Source organism: Ctenopharyngodon idella, chromosome 17 (genome assembly GCF_019924925.1).
Source record: "Ctenopharyngodon idella isolate HZGC_01 chromosome 17, HZGC01, whole genome shotgun sequence".
NCBI lineage: Eukaryota > Metazoa > Chordata > Actinopteri > Cypriniformes > Xenocyprididae > Ctenopharyngodon > Ctenopharyngodon idella.
In genome coordinates this window covers 12,530,119-12,545,843 of record NC_067236.1, presented here as the reverse complement: position 1 = coordinate 12,545,843, position 15,725 = coordinate 12,530,119, and the positions used below count along the sequence as shown (strand labels likewise).

The 15,725-nt window shown below is 38.5% G+C and overlaps 1 protein-coding gene across 5 annotated transcripts in view; it reads right to left on the bottom strand.

The window, feature by feature from the left end:
• The window catches only part of daam2 (dishevelled associated activator of morphogenesis 2), a 91,324-nt gene that overhangs the window by 16,220 nt on the left and 59,379 nt on the right, over nt 1–15,725 (bottom strand). For 2 of the 5 annotated variants that reach the window (XM_051869289.1, XM_051869288.1), the window contains exons 6-18: nt 11,497–11,830; nt 8,469–8,579; nt 6,669–6,772; nt 6,358–6,424; nt 6,075–6,192; nt 5,331–5,469; nt 4,171–4,194; nt 3,366–3,424; nt 3,107–3,291; nt 2,576–2,884; nt 2,317–2,424; nt 1,896–1,925; nt 676–782 (exon numbers count right to left, since the gene is read on the bottom strand). In XM_051869289.1, the coding sequence (XP_051725249.1) occupies nt 676–782; nt 1,896–1,925; nt 2,317–2,424; nt 2,576–2,884; nt 3,107–3,291; nt 3,366–3,424; nt 4,171–4,194; nt 5,331–5,469; nt 6,075–6,192; nt 6,358–6,424; nt 6,669–6,772; nt 8,469–8,579; nt 11,497–11,830 (1,695 nt within the window). The remainder of the gene's footprint in view (nt 1–675; nt 783–1,895; nt 1,926–2,316; nt 2,425–2,575; nt 2,885–3,106; nt 3,292–3,365; nt 3,425–4,170; nt 4,195–5,330; nt 5,470–6,074; nt 6,193–6,357; nt 6,425–6,668; nt 6,773–8,468; nt 8,580–11,496; nt 11,831–15,725) is intronic. The other 3 variants (XM_051869291.1, XM_051869290.1, XM_051869292.1) reach the window with 3 other exon arrangements.

Sequence of the window (15,725 nt, the reverse complement as noted above, 5' to 3'; positions counted from 1 at the left end):
TTTGAAGCCATCAACATTGAGTAGACCATCCATGACTCTTCTTCCTGAAAATTGCTGTCTGCAAGTTTACCCACATGGCTTAAACATTTAAAGAAAACAAAGGGGAAGGCTATTCCATGCTTCATCTATAGTCTTTGTGCAATTCTTGCTAATTTCCTGACCAGTTATTTGTAATTAAAATAGTTAAGATCATTAAAAGACTAAATATTTTGCCATATTAGGCCTGGCCCTTTTTTCTTTTTCTTTTAAATGTCAAACATTAACAGCATTAAACATGAACAGGTCTTTCCCTTCACTAAAAAAATAAATAAATAAATAATAATAATGTCAACATTTTTCTCCAATCCAGTCCTATGGAAAGCAGGCTGGGAACTAGAAATCCACTGTCCAATTTCCAAAGTTATCAAGACAGTTTCATTAAGTTACTACAACTTAATTTAAAAAAAAAAAAAAAAAAAAAAGTTACTCACAATATTAAGTTAATGTAATGATCAACATTATGATGTCAACAGAACTCATCAAATAATGTTTAATTAAATCAAGAAATTAGAATTTTTTACTTGCACCCAAGTTGTGGTAACAGGTCCCCTGAATTACTTTTGTAGTGTAACAAGCATAACATCTGTTATCCAGGATATCCATTAACAAAATGCTAACTCAGGGACAACTACATACTTGGAAAGAAGGATGACACAGTTCTGGGCTCTCCGTCCGTCGATGACAGACAGCTCTTTAACTTTGCGCGAGCTTAGATAAAGGTCATCCATTGACCCCGTCTCTTTCTGCAGAAGAGGAGAAAAACTACTATCATCATGGCTGTTTGAATTCACTCTCTTTATAATAATGCATGTATAAAATATTTTTTGATTTAAAAAAAATGCAACAAACAGATATCAACAATTCATTGATTATGTGGGACTGTGCTTTGGCTTGTATTTGTCTCCATAGGCTGAATTTGTATTTATGAATTAGCCAAAACTTCAAGCAAGGCAATGATTTCATTGCTGTTTTGAATAAACAATAATATTCCTTGTCTTTCAAACCCATTTTTCAAAACTGAATGAGTCATTTCAAAGGTTCCAGTGCAAAACACACAATATACTGTATGAGTAACTTTCCATTTGTCTCTCAAAAGGCCAGTATTCAGAACAGTGTGTCAGAAATGATCATGCAGCTGAAGAACCACAGATGCTTGAAAGAAGCTTGGCTGTTTCAGCGAGAACAGTCATCTATTTATAGGTCCGGACCGTTTCCTGTGCTGTGAATGTTCAATGAGGTTACATGGGTCATGTAACTCCACAGTGGTCCAAAGAAAGCACACTTCTAACACGGCTCTCTCAATGCAGTAACATGAAGAATGCAGGATAGGTGGAAGGTCATTTCTGCCCAAAACATGCCTCATCTACATGTGTGACATCTGTGTAATAATGTTTAATAATTAGCTTATTGTGCTAATTACAGTAATTTAGCCAATAACAGTGTGCTATCACAGTAGTTTAGCTGATTCTCATAATTACGCACCAATTATTCACTCGAGGCATTCGAGAAGAAAGATTTTACTATAGCAAGATCTCCGAAAGACTTATAGGAGTAGCTCACCCAAAAATGAAAATTCCGTTATCATTTTCTGCTCCAAACTTCAGAAGAATATTCATGCCCCTTTCCATGCATTTAAATTATACAGTGATCAGAGGCCGTCAAAGTCCATAATGCTTTAATATTTTAATTCCGACTTTTCAACCGACGGTCACATTAATACAGACTTCCTTTGGCCACAGTGCCCAAGATAGATGTAATAGACAGAAACATATAATAAGATGAGCTCTTAAAGGTGAGCTGTGTGCTGGGCTAAAGGTTCTGGCAGTATAGTAGCTTTAATCAAAGCAACCACTCACCTGCTTGAAGGATTGGTTAGTGAGCAGCTCCTGGCCAGGCAGAGGTACAGCAGCAGAGAAAGAACAAAAACATTGGAACACATGCAGAAGTTAACAACTCAAGCAGCAGAAGAATCAGCCAGAGCTGACTACAGCAAACATTCTCACAGGCCTCAGAATCTCTCACAAAACACTGAAGAATTTGACTATTGTGTTTGAAATCACTCTTTTATTTTGGTGATATTCGGCCTGAGAGCATATCTGCAGCATTTCTGCGCTAAATGCACTAAAATGCTACTTCATGCTTAAAGCACTAAGGCATCTATAACACGCCATTCAGCAAAGAACAACTGCTGTAAAGCCTGAGGTTCCAAAAAGCTGTTATTCCAGAAGATCATTCCATAAATATGAGATACAACTCTTTTGCGCAACATTTGCATACTTGCTGCCTCTGATAAGCTGAAAACATCTTCTCAATGTCCTTCAGGTCAAGAACTTTAAAGGCCCTTCTGTCATCAATCTCATACCAGATGGTACCAGTGATCTTGTTCTGCAAAAACAGGAAAATAATCAAGAAAATTTACTATAATTAAGGGTTAGTTTCAGATAATTTAAGCTATTTTAAATAAAGCTTAATACTTTGTATTAACCCTAAGTATGATGAATGGTAATAGTGCAAGTGTATCTCATGATTGACTCACCTCTCCCAGTTTGGACCAGTTAAAGGATTTGAGTGGTTGTGAAGGTTGGGGGATGCTCTTTGTCTGTAGGCTGGTTGTGGAACCAATGGGAGCAGGTCCAGGTGGAGGCAGAACCCCAGAAAAGATGGGCGGGGCTCCAGGTGGGGGTGGAGGACCCCCCGGGGGAGGTGGAGGAGGTGGTGGAGGTGGGCTGGAGAAAGCAATAGGTGGAGGAGGAGGAGGAGGGAAGCCACCCATCATCATAGGTGGTGGAGGCGGAGCCATTGGACTCCCAGGGAGCAGAGGGGGAACAGGAAAAGGAACTTCACTCTAAAAGTAAAAAAAAGATCAAATAATATGAATAAAATGTTAGAAAAAATAGCTGGAAAGTATAAACCATCACACATAACTCATGCTTAACCAAAACAGCATCTCCTCAAGCATCTCTTACTGAACAACGCAAGTTAAACACGTAACGTTAAACGTTACACGATTGCTCAATTTACGAATGCACTCAGCACACTAGAAGGAAGTAACAGATGGTGAACTCACTGAAATGTCACTAATGCGGGAGGACAGGTCTAATACTTGCTCCCTGGCAGAGCGCAATTCCACTCCTTCCTTCTGCAGTTTGTCCTTCATCTTGTTGAGTGTCTTCATCATATCCTCCTTCTCTTGTGTCTTGGTTTCGCACTCCCTTTCTTTTCTTTCCAGCCGAGCCACCAGCTCTACATGCTCTAAAAAACAGACATGCATTCTCGTTACTTAAGTTCACTCAGGCTCTGCTATGCAAGTCAGTTTGCAGTGTTACCTTTTCTGAACTTTTCTGCTTGGTCGCGCCACTGTTTGACTTCACTCTCATTGACAAGCCTGTAGACAGAAGAAAACCAAGTGTCATTATGCTGCACTCAAATGCATAGGATTACAAAATTCATTTTGCCCACACTTACCTCAGCCATTTATCAGTTTAAACTGCTGCTTGTTATTTATCAACAATATTAGAAAAAATGAAAGCCAATACTAAAGACCCCATGAGAGCAAAATGGAAGTTTTCTGTGTTTAGTCTGTTAGCTTTGATGATATCTATATCCAAGCTTAGTCCTAAAGTTTTAGCAGATCAAACAGACTGATGAATCTTTTTTAATATTTTGCCCATTAAAATGCTCTCAAGAAAGAGAACATCCCCTCCCCCTTAATTATATATACCACTTTCTTTTAACTAGTAATAGGAAGTGCCAAATTATGGTTTCCTTTCCAAAACATCAATTGGTAACGAAGCAAGTGGTTATAATTTATTAATTTTAAAGTTGTCTTCATTGGCTGCATCCATGGTACAAGCTGTCAAGTATGGTTTTTGCTATGTGTTTTTTAGTTTGGTTGTAACACAGATGGCAACACACCACAGAAAACTGTTTGTCAAGCCATTTCATGGGGTCTTTAAACCAAAGGGGCCACTGTTAAACCAAAGCAATGAGTTGGGGAAGATTTCTTTAATAATTTTTATTATTATTATTTAAAAAAAAAAAAAAAAAAAGCTATTAGTTTAGTCTGGTGAATTTTATTGTAAGTGTATACTGTTGGAGGTTTATGGGAGGATCTAGTAAAGAAAGTGACACCTTGACATGCGCTCCTTTCCATAGCTACAGAAGGAGAGAAATGAAACACAGAGTAACATGTACTGCCAGCACTGGACAATAGAAATGAAAGATATACATGACTAATATGAAATTAGGAGATGATGATAAAGTTGCACTTTCCCCACAAGCCGGTAACATATAATGGATTTATTGCACTGTACTTATTTAAGAAGCTTTTGACCTCAAAAAACTTTGATTCTTTTGTAGGCCGACTGATATTGTTGGGGTATAACCATAAATTGCTAGCTACAAGCCAAAGCTGGAAAATGAAACTTTCATTATTTTAGCTTTTCTTTTGGACATCTTGCTCCTAAACTGGTTAAAGAAACAAAATAGCCCAAGATGCTTTAAATACAGCCAGGAGACTTCAGCTTTGGTTCAGCAAGGTACGTTTTGTGTACGAGTTACACATTATGGGTGAGCATGGGCAGATAAAATTATGTTTGCTAGTAGTATGCATGGCTAACATTAGCCAAGGTTCCCTTGTTCTTACTCTTTCCAGTGTCACCTTCAACCTCTTCTGGCACACTGGTGGAAATAGAGCACATGGATTTAAAACTCGATAACCAGCAAATCTGAGAACTAACGACTCTAAGGAGCAAAGATGCCAAGAAAAGAGAAAAGAATGCTTGTCCTGAAATAGTAAAATGTGTGGAAAGTTGGGTGAATGATGACAGAACTTAGGTGTCCAGAGAATGTTGTTTTGTCCAGGGAACTGTGGTAAGCAGATGACTGGAAATTCAATAGATCTTGCACACATTAATGACAGATTTACCAGTGTTGATTTCTGTAGGGTATTGCATCTTCCTTTAAAAAGTTGTTTGATACCAGCTTCCATTTTGGTCAGTTTCATGATGCATTCACAGCATTGTGAATCATCTTCCAGCATTTTAACCGTATCAGATCCCAGCAGTGTGCCATAATATAACTTTGTGGTTCATTTAACACAAATTTTTTTTAGTATCCCTACAGTAGGAAGTGAGATGGGGAGAACTTTGAATTTTAAAAGAACTAAAGAGGATCCAGTACCTTATCAGGTAACTTTCCATGAGTAGTATTATTAAAGAGCAAAATATGGATGGTTAAAACCCCATGCACAATGTGTTCTGAATTGAAAGTGTTACGAATTGAGCACTTACATTCTAATGATGTTCTTAACGTTGAAATTGTCCAGGGGTGAAACATCTGGATTTTCTCCCTTCTCATCTTGTAGAACAATTTGCTGAAGGATGCGGTCTAAAAGTTGCCATTGCTGTATGCTGCCAGCACCACGTTTATCTGAAAACATTTTACAAGTGTTTTAAACATGCTTGATTGGTTAGAATTTCACTGCTTTTCACACTATCAAAAATTACCAGAAAAGTTCTATAATATTTCCATATTTTTAGGATGGTGTCACAGCCATGTTTTTTGGACATGTAACATGGTAATTCAATGAATATGATTTTTCAGTACCATGGCATATATCAAAGCACTACAGTATTAGCATCTGAAACATCACTTCACTATGGTACAACAACAGTACTGCTTTGTAAGGGCATGAAAAAAGAACAGTTTTAATTTTTAGTACTTTAGAACATAATTTCGGCACTGAATTCTGTGTTTATTTGTTCTTCTTGAACAGAAGTTGAAATGACTATAGGCTTACCAAATAATTTCACATGATTCATAATTCTATTTAAGCAGGTGTTCATAGAGCTAATAGCTACACCTGGATAAGAAGTTACTTAAATATTCCAGGCAATTAATTAGTTTAATAGGGAAGATTAATAGTGAAGATCATTAGATATGTTTATTAAATCTACATAAATGGTCACTATACAGTGCTTGTGTATAGAGAAGGATGTTTTAAATGGTTTATATGGAAGAGTTCAGGTCCTTACATGGCATTTGGAGGCAGTGCTGTAAGATAGATAGAAGGTGGGGGTAGGCATCTGTGATGCTCAATTTCTTCTTGATCAGCTCAAACATCTGGCCAGCACTCTTGGTGTCCACGTGTGTCTGAACACAAAACGTCCATTCATTTTTCCAATTAGAACACACATGAAGCCAGGAGTCTTGTAAACAAATTTAACAATAGCATGCCATTCTGTACATAATGAGCACTATGTAAATTAAAGGGCATGATATGGCAGAAGGCATGTGCAGTTAATTAACAGATCTCACAATGTCAAAGCGTTTGGCCAGTTCAGACTCATCTTCATTCCGCACCATTTCAAAGAAGTCCAGATGTCTGAAACACACACATGACCTTTCTATTAGTAACAATGGACTAATGCAGGGGTTTCAAACTCAGTTTCTGGAAGGCCACATCCCTGCAGAATTTAGCTTCAATCTTAATTAAACAAACCTGATCCAGCTAATCAAGCACTTCAGGCTTATTTAAAAACTACAGGTATGTTTTTCAGAGCAAAGCTAGAACTAAACTCTTCAAGAGTTAGGTGGAAAATGAGCTCAATTTTAACTAGTGTTCTTACCTGTCAAGCGTGACATTGTCATGTGTTCTCAGCTTCTCGATGACTGGCTGAATTCCTAACATCAGAAACTCATACCTAAGATGAAGGCGAAACTCTAGACTGTCCTTTGAGAGAAACAGATGGAATAATTATGTTACAGTCACCATGGAATAAAAATGGACAATTCTTATTTTCTAATGGAATAAATTAGTATTTATTATAAAAGATTTATCTGAGCACATCACTATTTTTTTTTTCACGTGCCCTGGTAATCTTTAATCAAAATAACTTCCCCTCCATCTTGCAACGACATCTCTTTTCTGATGACGTGATTGGGACCGTTATTTGGGTGGGACAACCTGTCACTCACATGAGATCACAGCAATAGCAAATGACAATGATCCAACGATTTAATAAATCCCAAATAAACAAAATCAAGTCCCACCCTACATTTTTTTCGATTGCACTTGGATATACAGGGGTTGGACAATGAAAGGGAAACACTGGCCAATATAGTGTTGGAGGTTTCACACCTATATAAGCATGGCATGGTGGCCAATCTTCAATAAATTCATATTCCATCAGTAAGAGATCAGAGTTCAAATGAGGACAAATAGTCTAATCCAGCAAGTCTAGTGTATCGAGAGCCACGTTATGAAGTGAAGTGAAAAAGTGAAGTGAAAGGTGAAGGCCAAGTATGGTAACTCATACTCAGAATTTGTCCTCTGCACTTAACCCATCCAAGTTAGTGCACACACATTAGGAGAAGCAAGTAGTGAACACACACACCCAGAGCAGTCGGCAGCCTTTTTTTTTTTTTGCTGTGGTACCCAAGGAGCAATTGAGGGATAGGTGCCTTGCTCAAATAATTTCCTGCCAGTATTGAGAATCAAACCATCAACCTTCGGGTTACCAGTTTGACTCTCTAACCATTAGGCCACAACTGACCCAACTGCATTTTCCAGGATAATGTCGGCACACAGTACCACCATGTAGGACAAACCACATCCAAGTGAAGTAACTGTTGACTCAAGAGGAAGTTGTCTGAAAGGGATGTCCAGGTACTAACCTGGATTGTATCCAAAAACCACAGCTGCCCAACTCGCTGTAGAATTAAATGCGCACCTCGACTCTCCTGTTTCCACCAAAACTGTTCATCAGGAGCTCCACAGAGTCAACATTCATGGTTGGGCTGCTATAGCCAAACCTTTGGTCACTCGTGCCAATGCCAAATGTTGGTTTCAATGGTGCCAACTGCAGAAATATTGGGCTGTGGACAATGTGGATTCATGGAACATGTATTGTTCCACAATTTTCTTTCCCACATCCAAGAGAATTACAGTGTGTAGAAGCCCCAAGGAAGCTTACCACCTGCACTGTTGCGTGCCCAGAGTAAAGCACAGGGGATCTGTGATGGTTTAGGCTGCAATATCATAGCACTCCCAAGGCCAACTACTTGTGCTAGATGTTTTGGATGAGCGAGTCAGGAAACATTTTCCTCTACCAGTATCACGTAGTGACCTGGCCACTGTTCGGCAAGATGAATGGCTCAGAAACCCTCTGGCTACTGTATCTGTCATTCCCAAGATGAACTGATGCTCTATTGGCCGCAAAAAGGGGCCCTACACCATACTAATAAATTATTGTGGTAAAAAAAAACAGGTGTTTCAGTTTCACTGTCCAACAACTGTATGTCACAATAGGGAAGAAAAGACTATCGCAACTTATGCCTTGCCGGCTTTAATAGCCATACTTTCCCAATTACAAAATTATATACGCACACATTTGAACACCATGCAAACTGTTCGGTTATCAACTGACCTCTCCAACCCCAGCATTCAGCATAGCATTGATGAATGACATGATGGCTGTCTTCAGATTTACTTCGTCTCTATAGCGTCCTGTGCTTCTGTCCAGCTCGTTCAAGAGAGACTGAGTAACAAACACAAAGATATCTAATTAAATACAAATCTTGATTTTTTTCCATCAGATATTTGTTGTTTTTTGTCCCAATTAGAGAATTGCATAGTTAGCTTAGCAACAACATGTTAGGAGTAAACATTACTGTGAATGTCAGTTGAACCTTGTGTGCACTTCACCTAAAAAGCACTCTTTGTGTGATGTTTGTGAGTGACTCTTAATAAAGTTGCCTATGTAAAGTGTTTTAATACAAGTCACATGAGTTACTGTGGAGTTTTGGATGCTGTTTCCGTAGAAAGTAGGAAGCAAGCTGGCGTATCGAGTAAATGCTGACTGATGAACAATGAAGTGTATCTTAAATATTGGGGTGTTCATGGATGGTCTATTTATGCTTTTAGATTTAATGGGTTAACATAATAGGCTGCTAAGGACAATAAATCACAGGTTTTCATCACATCCCTGGTTTAAATTCAGTGGACACTGGTGGGAATGTTCTCTGGTGTTTCTTTGGAATGGGTTTCTAATGTCTGCTAATGGTGCTTATTGTGTCAAGTGAGTTCAGAGAGCTGTAGGGTCATTAGAAATCAGTCATGCTTAAACCGGCTAATGTTTCAAACACAGACATTTGTTGTCGCCAAGCATGTCAACTATATATGACTAAACATACAGTAAAGACAAATCACTATATGTTTAAGCAGCATAAGATAAGGCCTCCACAAGAGTGTTGTTTTTCATCTCAGCACACTCTGTGGTTAAAATTACTGTGCGTCTCCCATGGGGTATGTTAAGAAATGCAGACATTACCCCTGAGTGCTGAAAATTTCTACAGTGACTACTCCACAATGACTACACAAAATCCTGCCCACAATCTTCTTTTCTATTTATTTTATTCTAGCTTCATGCATATTTTTTACCAACACTTGAATGTGGGTAAGTTGCATAAAAAAAAGCAACTTTTTGAACAAAAAGCTGAGAAAATCATGTTTTTGTCAAAGACTACGTCCAGATCTAATTCAGAAAGATGATCAAAACATAGACGGAGTAGATTTAATTTACATGCTGTTTAATGTTTGATTGAGATATTTTACATGTGCATAAGCAATGCTTCTATCGCTTGTTTCTGCTTTTTTTCACCTGTGTTTTGATCTAGAGATTCTGTACTCTTTCAGAAGATGCATAATAGCGCTCCCTACCGTGTAACAGTGAAAACATGGATTGCCAGCAATTTCCACCAATGGTGGGGAAGCGTTGTGTCATAAATGATGGAAAATTCTATTAATGGCGGGGAAAGAGTTGGTAAAACAATAAGCCACAAAAGAGGTGAGCATTAGTGATTTTACCACAGTTACTGTAAGAGGCGTTGTAAGAATGTGGGAAAATATCTATAACACATGACCTTGAGTACTCCTATAAAATGTTGGCAACAGCAACTGTAATAATCAAACCCTTCCAGACAGTAACATAGTTCATTAGCATAACAGCTGCATCATGACAATCAATGATAACACTATAAACGGTGCAACACTTGACAAATTCAACTGATGTGTGGTCACAGGTGTATGCATATGAATATATTTTATACCACGTTCCAAATTATTGTGCAAGTGATGTATCAGTAAGATTTCAGTACAATAAACATTCAGATTTTAGTTTTTCTAAGAAAATGTTTGTTTGTTTGTTTATTTATCCATGTCTTTTTAGATAACTGGTATCAATCTCAGACAAAATAATTTGCCAGGTCTATGGAAACCCTACTTAGAAGTTGTTCCTCATTATTAAGCAAGTCACAGTTCTCATGCAATATCGGGAGGAAGAAAGATCTTTCTGAAGATGAAAAGCATGAAATGGTCCAATGTTGTGCAAAAGGCATGAAAACAACTAATATTGTGTGAAAACTGAATGGAGATTATCAAATTATCATAAGATTTGTGAGTGATTTAGAGCACAGCAGAACTCAGTCAGATAAAGGCTTATTAATGAAAGTTCCTGTCAAAAAAATTTATTGTATTAAAAGGACAGCTATAAAAAAAAAGCCAGTGTTGAGCAGCAAACAGGTATTTGAAGCTGCTGGTGTCTCTGGAGTCTTGAGAACCTCTCCATGCTGGCTGGCAGTTGTGCGTAAAAATGCATTTTAGCCACCATTAACCAAACCTCACAAAGAAAAACATTTACAGTGGGTGTAGAAATACATTTTCAAACAGTTTTATTGCTGTGGTGTTTTTTTGCAGCATGGGATAGTGCATAGTGCATTGTATTTCAGAAGGCACTATCCTACTTTTTATACCATAGCCGAAAATGGCCAGTTATGAACTCCACATATCTTGCAAAAGTCATTTTAATACCCTCAGAGACCCTAAAGGGACCTTCCATCTCACTTCCCAATATTCCAGCCCAAATCATCACCCGCTAGCTCCTTGCTGACGTCTTGTTGGAACGTGGTGGCCATTCACCAACCATCCAGAAATCCATCCATTTAGACTATCCATTGTAGTACGGCATTAGTCAGTGAATAAAACTATTTAAAAATTAGTCTTCATGTATTTCTAAACCCACTGTAAATGTTTCTCTTTGTGCGCTTTGGTTTGGAGTGGCTGAGTCTTTAGCCATTTTCAAAAAACTGCTAAAGACATATCTTTTTCGTCAACACTTGACCCAGTAATATAGCACTTTTTTATTTATATTTTACTTTTCTTTTTTTGATTTTCTATTCTTTCTCCATCTATTTGCGTATATATTTATAAAAAAAAAAAAAAAAAAAAAAAAAACCTTGCTACGAGCACTTTACTGATGAAGCTGTGACTTGACACAGCACTTACATACTGTTGTACTCATGTTGATTTGATTGCTTCTACTATTCTCATTTGTAAGTTGCTTTGGAGAAAAGCGTCTGCTAAAAGACTAAATGTAAATGTATGTAATGCAACATTACCTGGAAGCGAGTCCTCTCTGCAGCATACTTCTGGTAGTGTGCCATTGCCTGTAGCACTTTCTTATGCCCGTCAGGCACCAAGCAAACAGCGCCCAGGATCTCCAATACAGCCACTTTGGTCTTGATGTTGTCCTGGCGGAGGCTCTGGGAGATAGTGTTAATGCTCTGGGGATGGGCCAGTACATGAGCACGGCCCTGGGAGTTGTTCATCAAGGCTTTAATGCAGCCGATGATGGAGGTATGTATGCGGCTCTCTGAGGTTTCGTAGTCCATGCTTCTTAGGAAGTTCAGAAGACACGTCAAGCCATCCAACTCTATGAAGCGCGTCACAAACCTGAAGGGAGAATCATCAAGTGTTTGAGATTGTTTTTTTCCAGTGCCTACAATGTTAGGAAACATAACTATCATTGCCACACTGCCCCAAAAAATATTAACAACACACTGATCCAACAAAATTAACCAAAAAGTTGGTGTTTGTTGGAGCAGTGCCTTTAGAACAGGGCCTAAACTATGAAAATCCCCTTGAGATCCCATGGTCATTGGCTTTTACCCAAGGAGAATAACATATATTGACACACAGAATTATATAAATAAAATTCAGTGCCATTTGGATGTAAACGATCTAAGGGCGTATTTGCTAAAAACCAGAAGGGACTATCTTTAAAGCATCGCTTGTGAAAACATTCTGATCTGCAGAAGTCTTGGCACAAATCCCATATGGCTTCTTTATAGACTCAGCTGCATAAATAAACGACAAGTCAACCATGAAAACCCTTCAGTGCGGAATAGGCATGTACCTTCACATTTATCATGTTGAGCTAAACCCAGGACTCATTAATCAGGTTAGCTAAGGTCATACATGTCTCTACCCTCTCCTCAACAGTGGCCGATCAAGTGACCCACCGTTATAGAGGCTTTATGACATTACTTTTGGTGACTCACTGTCGACTTTTAACAGAGTTTCTACCAACTCAACTCAGGTGACTCATATTGCATGTTAACCAAACACTAGGGTGCAGCATGGTTGTGCCCTAACAGAAGACAATACTGACAACAGAGGGAGATGGAGGAGGGTTAAGGGGCAGCAGTGACTTATCTCCTGTAAGCATAATAAATGCATTGACTTCACAAAGCTTGCCAAGTTCAAGTCACCCCATGGTTTTCTTAGCGCCCGCTGGCAACAGAAAAGCATCTCCCTCCAACTGGAGTAAATCAGTCTGTTATTATCCCATATAGTGTGGCTCTGTATTTCCTGCAAACGTGATCAAACCTTAGTTTACAGAGCAGACGCGAATCACCTGGCCATGGCTCAGTGATCTTTGGGCGACCTGTAATCTCTGGAATCTCCAGGGAGCGATGTACACAGGAGATCATAGCTGGCCCACAGTCATTTAGCTTCTCCTTACCTCTACTGCTTGGATTAGCCCCTTTTCTAATTTCCACATCAAATCTATGCTAAGTGTTCATGGACCGTTTCATGATGAAGCCGTATTTTGATACTTTAACTTTCTTGCAGTATATAAACGCTTGACATAAAAATATTACTTCATTTATGTCATCTTATTCCAGAACCAAAGTACTTCCATGTTTGTTTGTTTGTTTGTTTTTGTGTGTGTGTGTTCTTTAAAATACATTGGAGTACTAATAGCATGGTTTATAAAAATGCTATTTATTTAGTACCATGGTATTATGATCTGATACAAATAGCACATTAATCTCGCATTCATCAATAGTTGATGAAACAGTGATTCTCTCAGATCTCATTCAAGCACGCATACGCACTTTCATTTATGCAGTTTAAAATATTAGAAAACTTTCTTACTGATGCCATTGCAGTTTCTTTGTTCTTCCTTTTCATGATTCTAGTTTTAAATTTCATATGAACTTTTATTTATATTATTCCAATGTGGAAAGTATTCTCTTCTGAACTGAAACTCTCATTCAGCCAAGAAACTCACATTCCGGAACAGGTTTTGAATTATACATCCATGGTGGCAAGCAAGGCTGCTTACATAAAAAAAAAAGTTTGGGCGCTAAGTCTTAAGAAGTGGAACTGTTCTGAGGCTTTGACTTGAATATTCTGTCTCAACTTTTGTGGAACAGTATCTTTGCCTAACAAAAAACTTGTTCGTTTACTGAGGTGCTGTTTTCTGAGTCCTTAAAGAGCTAGTTCCAGTCCCACATCTGATAATCCCATTATAAACCCATAAACACAGTCTCCATGACCCCGTGTCATCATTGGCTTTTCCTTCTGCTGTGGAGGAGCAGATGCCAGTGAAGCAGGACTTACTGCTTCCCAGGGTGTCAGCGACACTTAAGGGAGTGACAAACAATAGTCTTAAAAAAAAAAAAAAAAAAAATCTTTTAGGTTGAAGAACGTTTCAGAGGAAACAACTGCACTGGGACACTACAAATCAAATATGCTTCTTATATAAACAAGCTGTTTTGACACATAGTCCAGGTGTGTCACCGGGGCCTGGGACCCCTTGAATGCTTAAGGTTATAGCACATGTATTCTCCCTATTTTTTTTTAAACTCTTAGAGTGGAAACATGTCACATGAAACACTAGATCTGGTTGTTTAAAATCTATTCGGGGTGATTTAACTGGTCTTAAAAAGTGATTGTAAAGACTTTAGTGATCATTTGGGAAAGTCATAACATGAGAAGTAAAATGAAGCCAGCTGAGCTTTGATAAAGAGCTTTCTGACCAGTTCATAGTCACACTTAGCCAGACTAAACGTGAACAAAACCATGCACGTGTGCAGTACTGCGTATCAGTTACCGTTCACCAGGCAGGAAAGAGCAGCTGGGAGTGTGTAAATTACACTGGAAGCAGAGCATGTGGGGGCACAGGTGGGGTAGCACATTGTCCCATTAAGCTGTGGCCAACACAAGTAATGCCTGAAGCTACCTCTCCTGCACTTTGCTCTGTTTTCCTTCAGTCATTGACGCTCACTGGATCTAGCTACTATACTTCACACAGCCCGGGGAGAAAAACACAAACTCGTCCAAACGCTTAAAGCATTCAGAGTATAATTTCCATGAAGGCATTTGACACATGTGAAAACAAAGAGGTTGAGTTCAATATGTTTGGACCTCTTTGAGGTCATATCAGTATTTTGAAGTCTAATAGGCGGGCGAAGATGTCTGTTTCTTTATTGAGACCCTATTGACAATTCATCCTCAGAATAACAGGGCAGCTTTGTCCAAACATTGGTGAAAACATTCCTTAAACAAAAGATGGACATACTTTCCAGTGACCTAAACTGAACCGCAGCGTGCTTGGAGTAAGAGTGCATCATATTTTCCATGTCGAAACAAATTAGAAGATTTTAATCATCCCCTTAAAGCCACATAAAGAACTACCTCAGTAATTCAAAAGGTCAATAAACATGTTGCCTCCATCTGTCTCACTGACTTGACACAAGTACTCTTGCCGATCTGAGCCCATCATTGTGGTGGTGAGAGACTCGGGTTGCTTGGGAGGATGTTGTGAAACCTCTCTCACTTTGTGTGGGTTGACCAGCAGTGTGAAGACAGAGGCCATGTGTCGTGGCTGCACAGTTTATATTAAAAATACCAAATTAAGAAAGGCTTGTCATCTGCACGCCCTTCCAGAATGTGGACTAAAAAAAAAAGAAGGTGGAGCACATGAAACTTGAAGACAGTATCCAAAAAAAGGAGGACGTTCTTGCTGTAAGCTGACAGTGCCACCCACTGAGCCTCCCTAGATGAGGAAAATGTTCTAGAATCAGAAAATTAACAACCAAATCCAAAATACTATTTCCAGTGAATTTATAAAGTTTGTATCTGTGCATGCTTTTTAGTTTAAAAATGCTGACAACACAAGATGATGAAATGAGAAGCTGCCGGTTGTTTAATGCATGCACCATTAATGAATGCATTTAATTAGATAGTGATGTTTACATGCAAAGATAAACAACGTATGATGAAAGGATCTGAAAGAGTATCATGGATGAAAAGGTATGAAGAAACGTTTTTAACATTATTGACTATATACATAATAGTCTTACTACATATTTATTTCAACATGCTAAACTTCACACAAGTATGTCATTCCATTACCAGCGAAGTACACACCAGAGTTGGAGAGCAAGCAACTAAAACAGAAATACTATCCCTCCATTCAAATTGGCTAACCACAGATTCCTCCTTATATTATTGTAATACACACACAATAAGCAGGTTCTCCCCACTCAGTGACGCA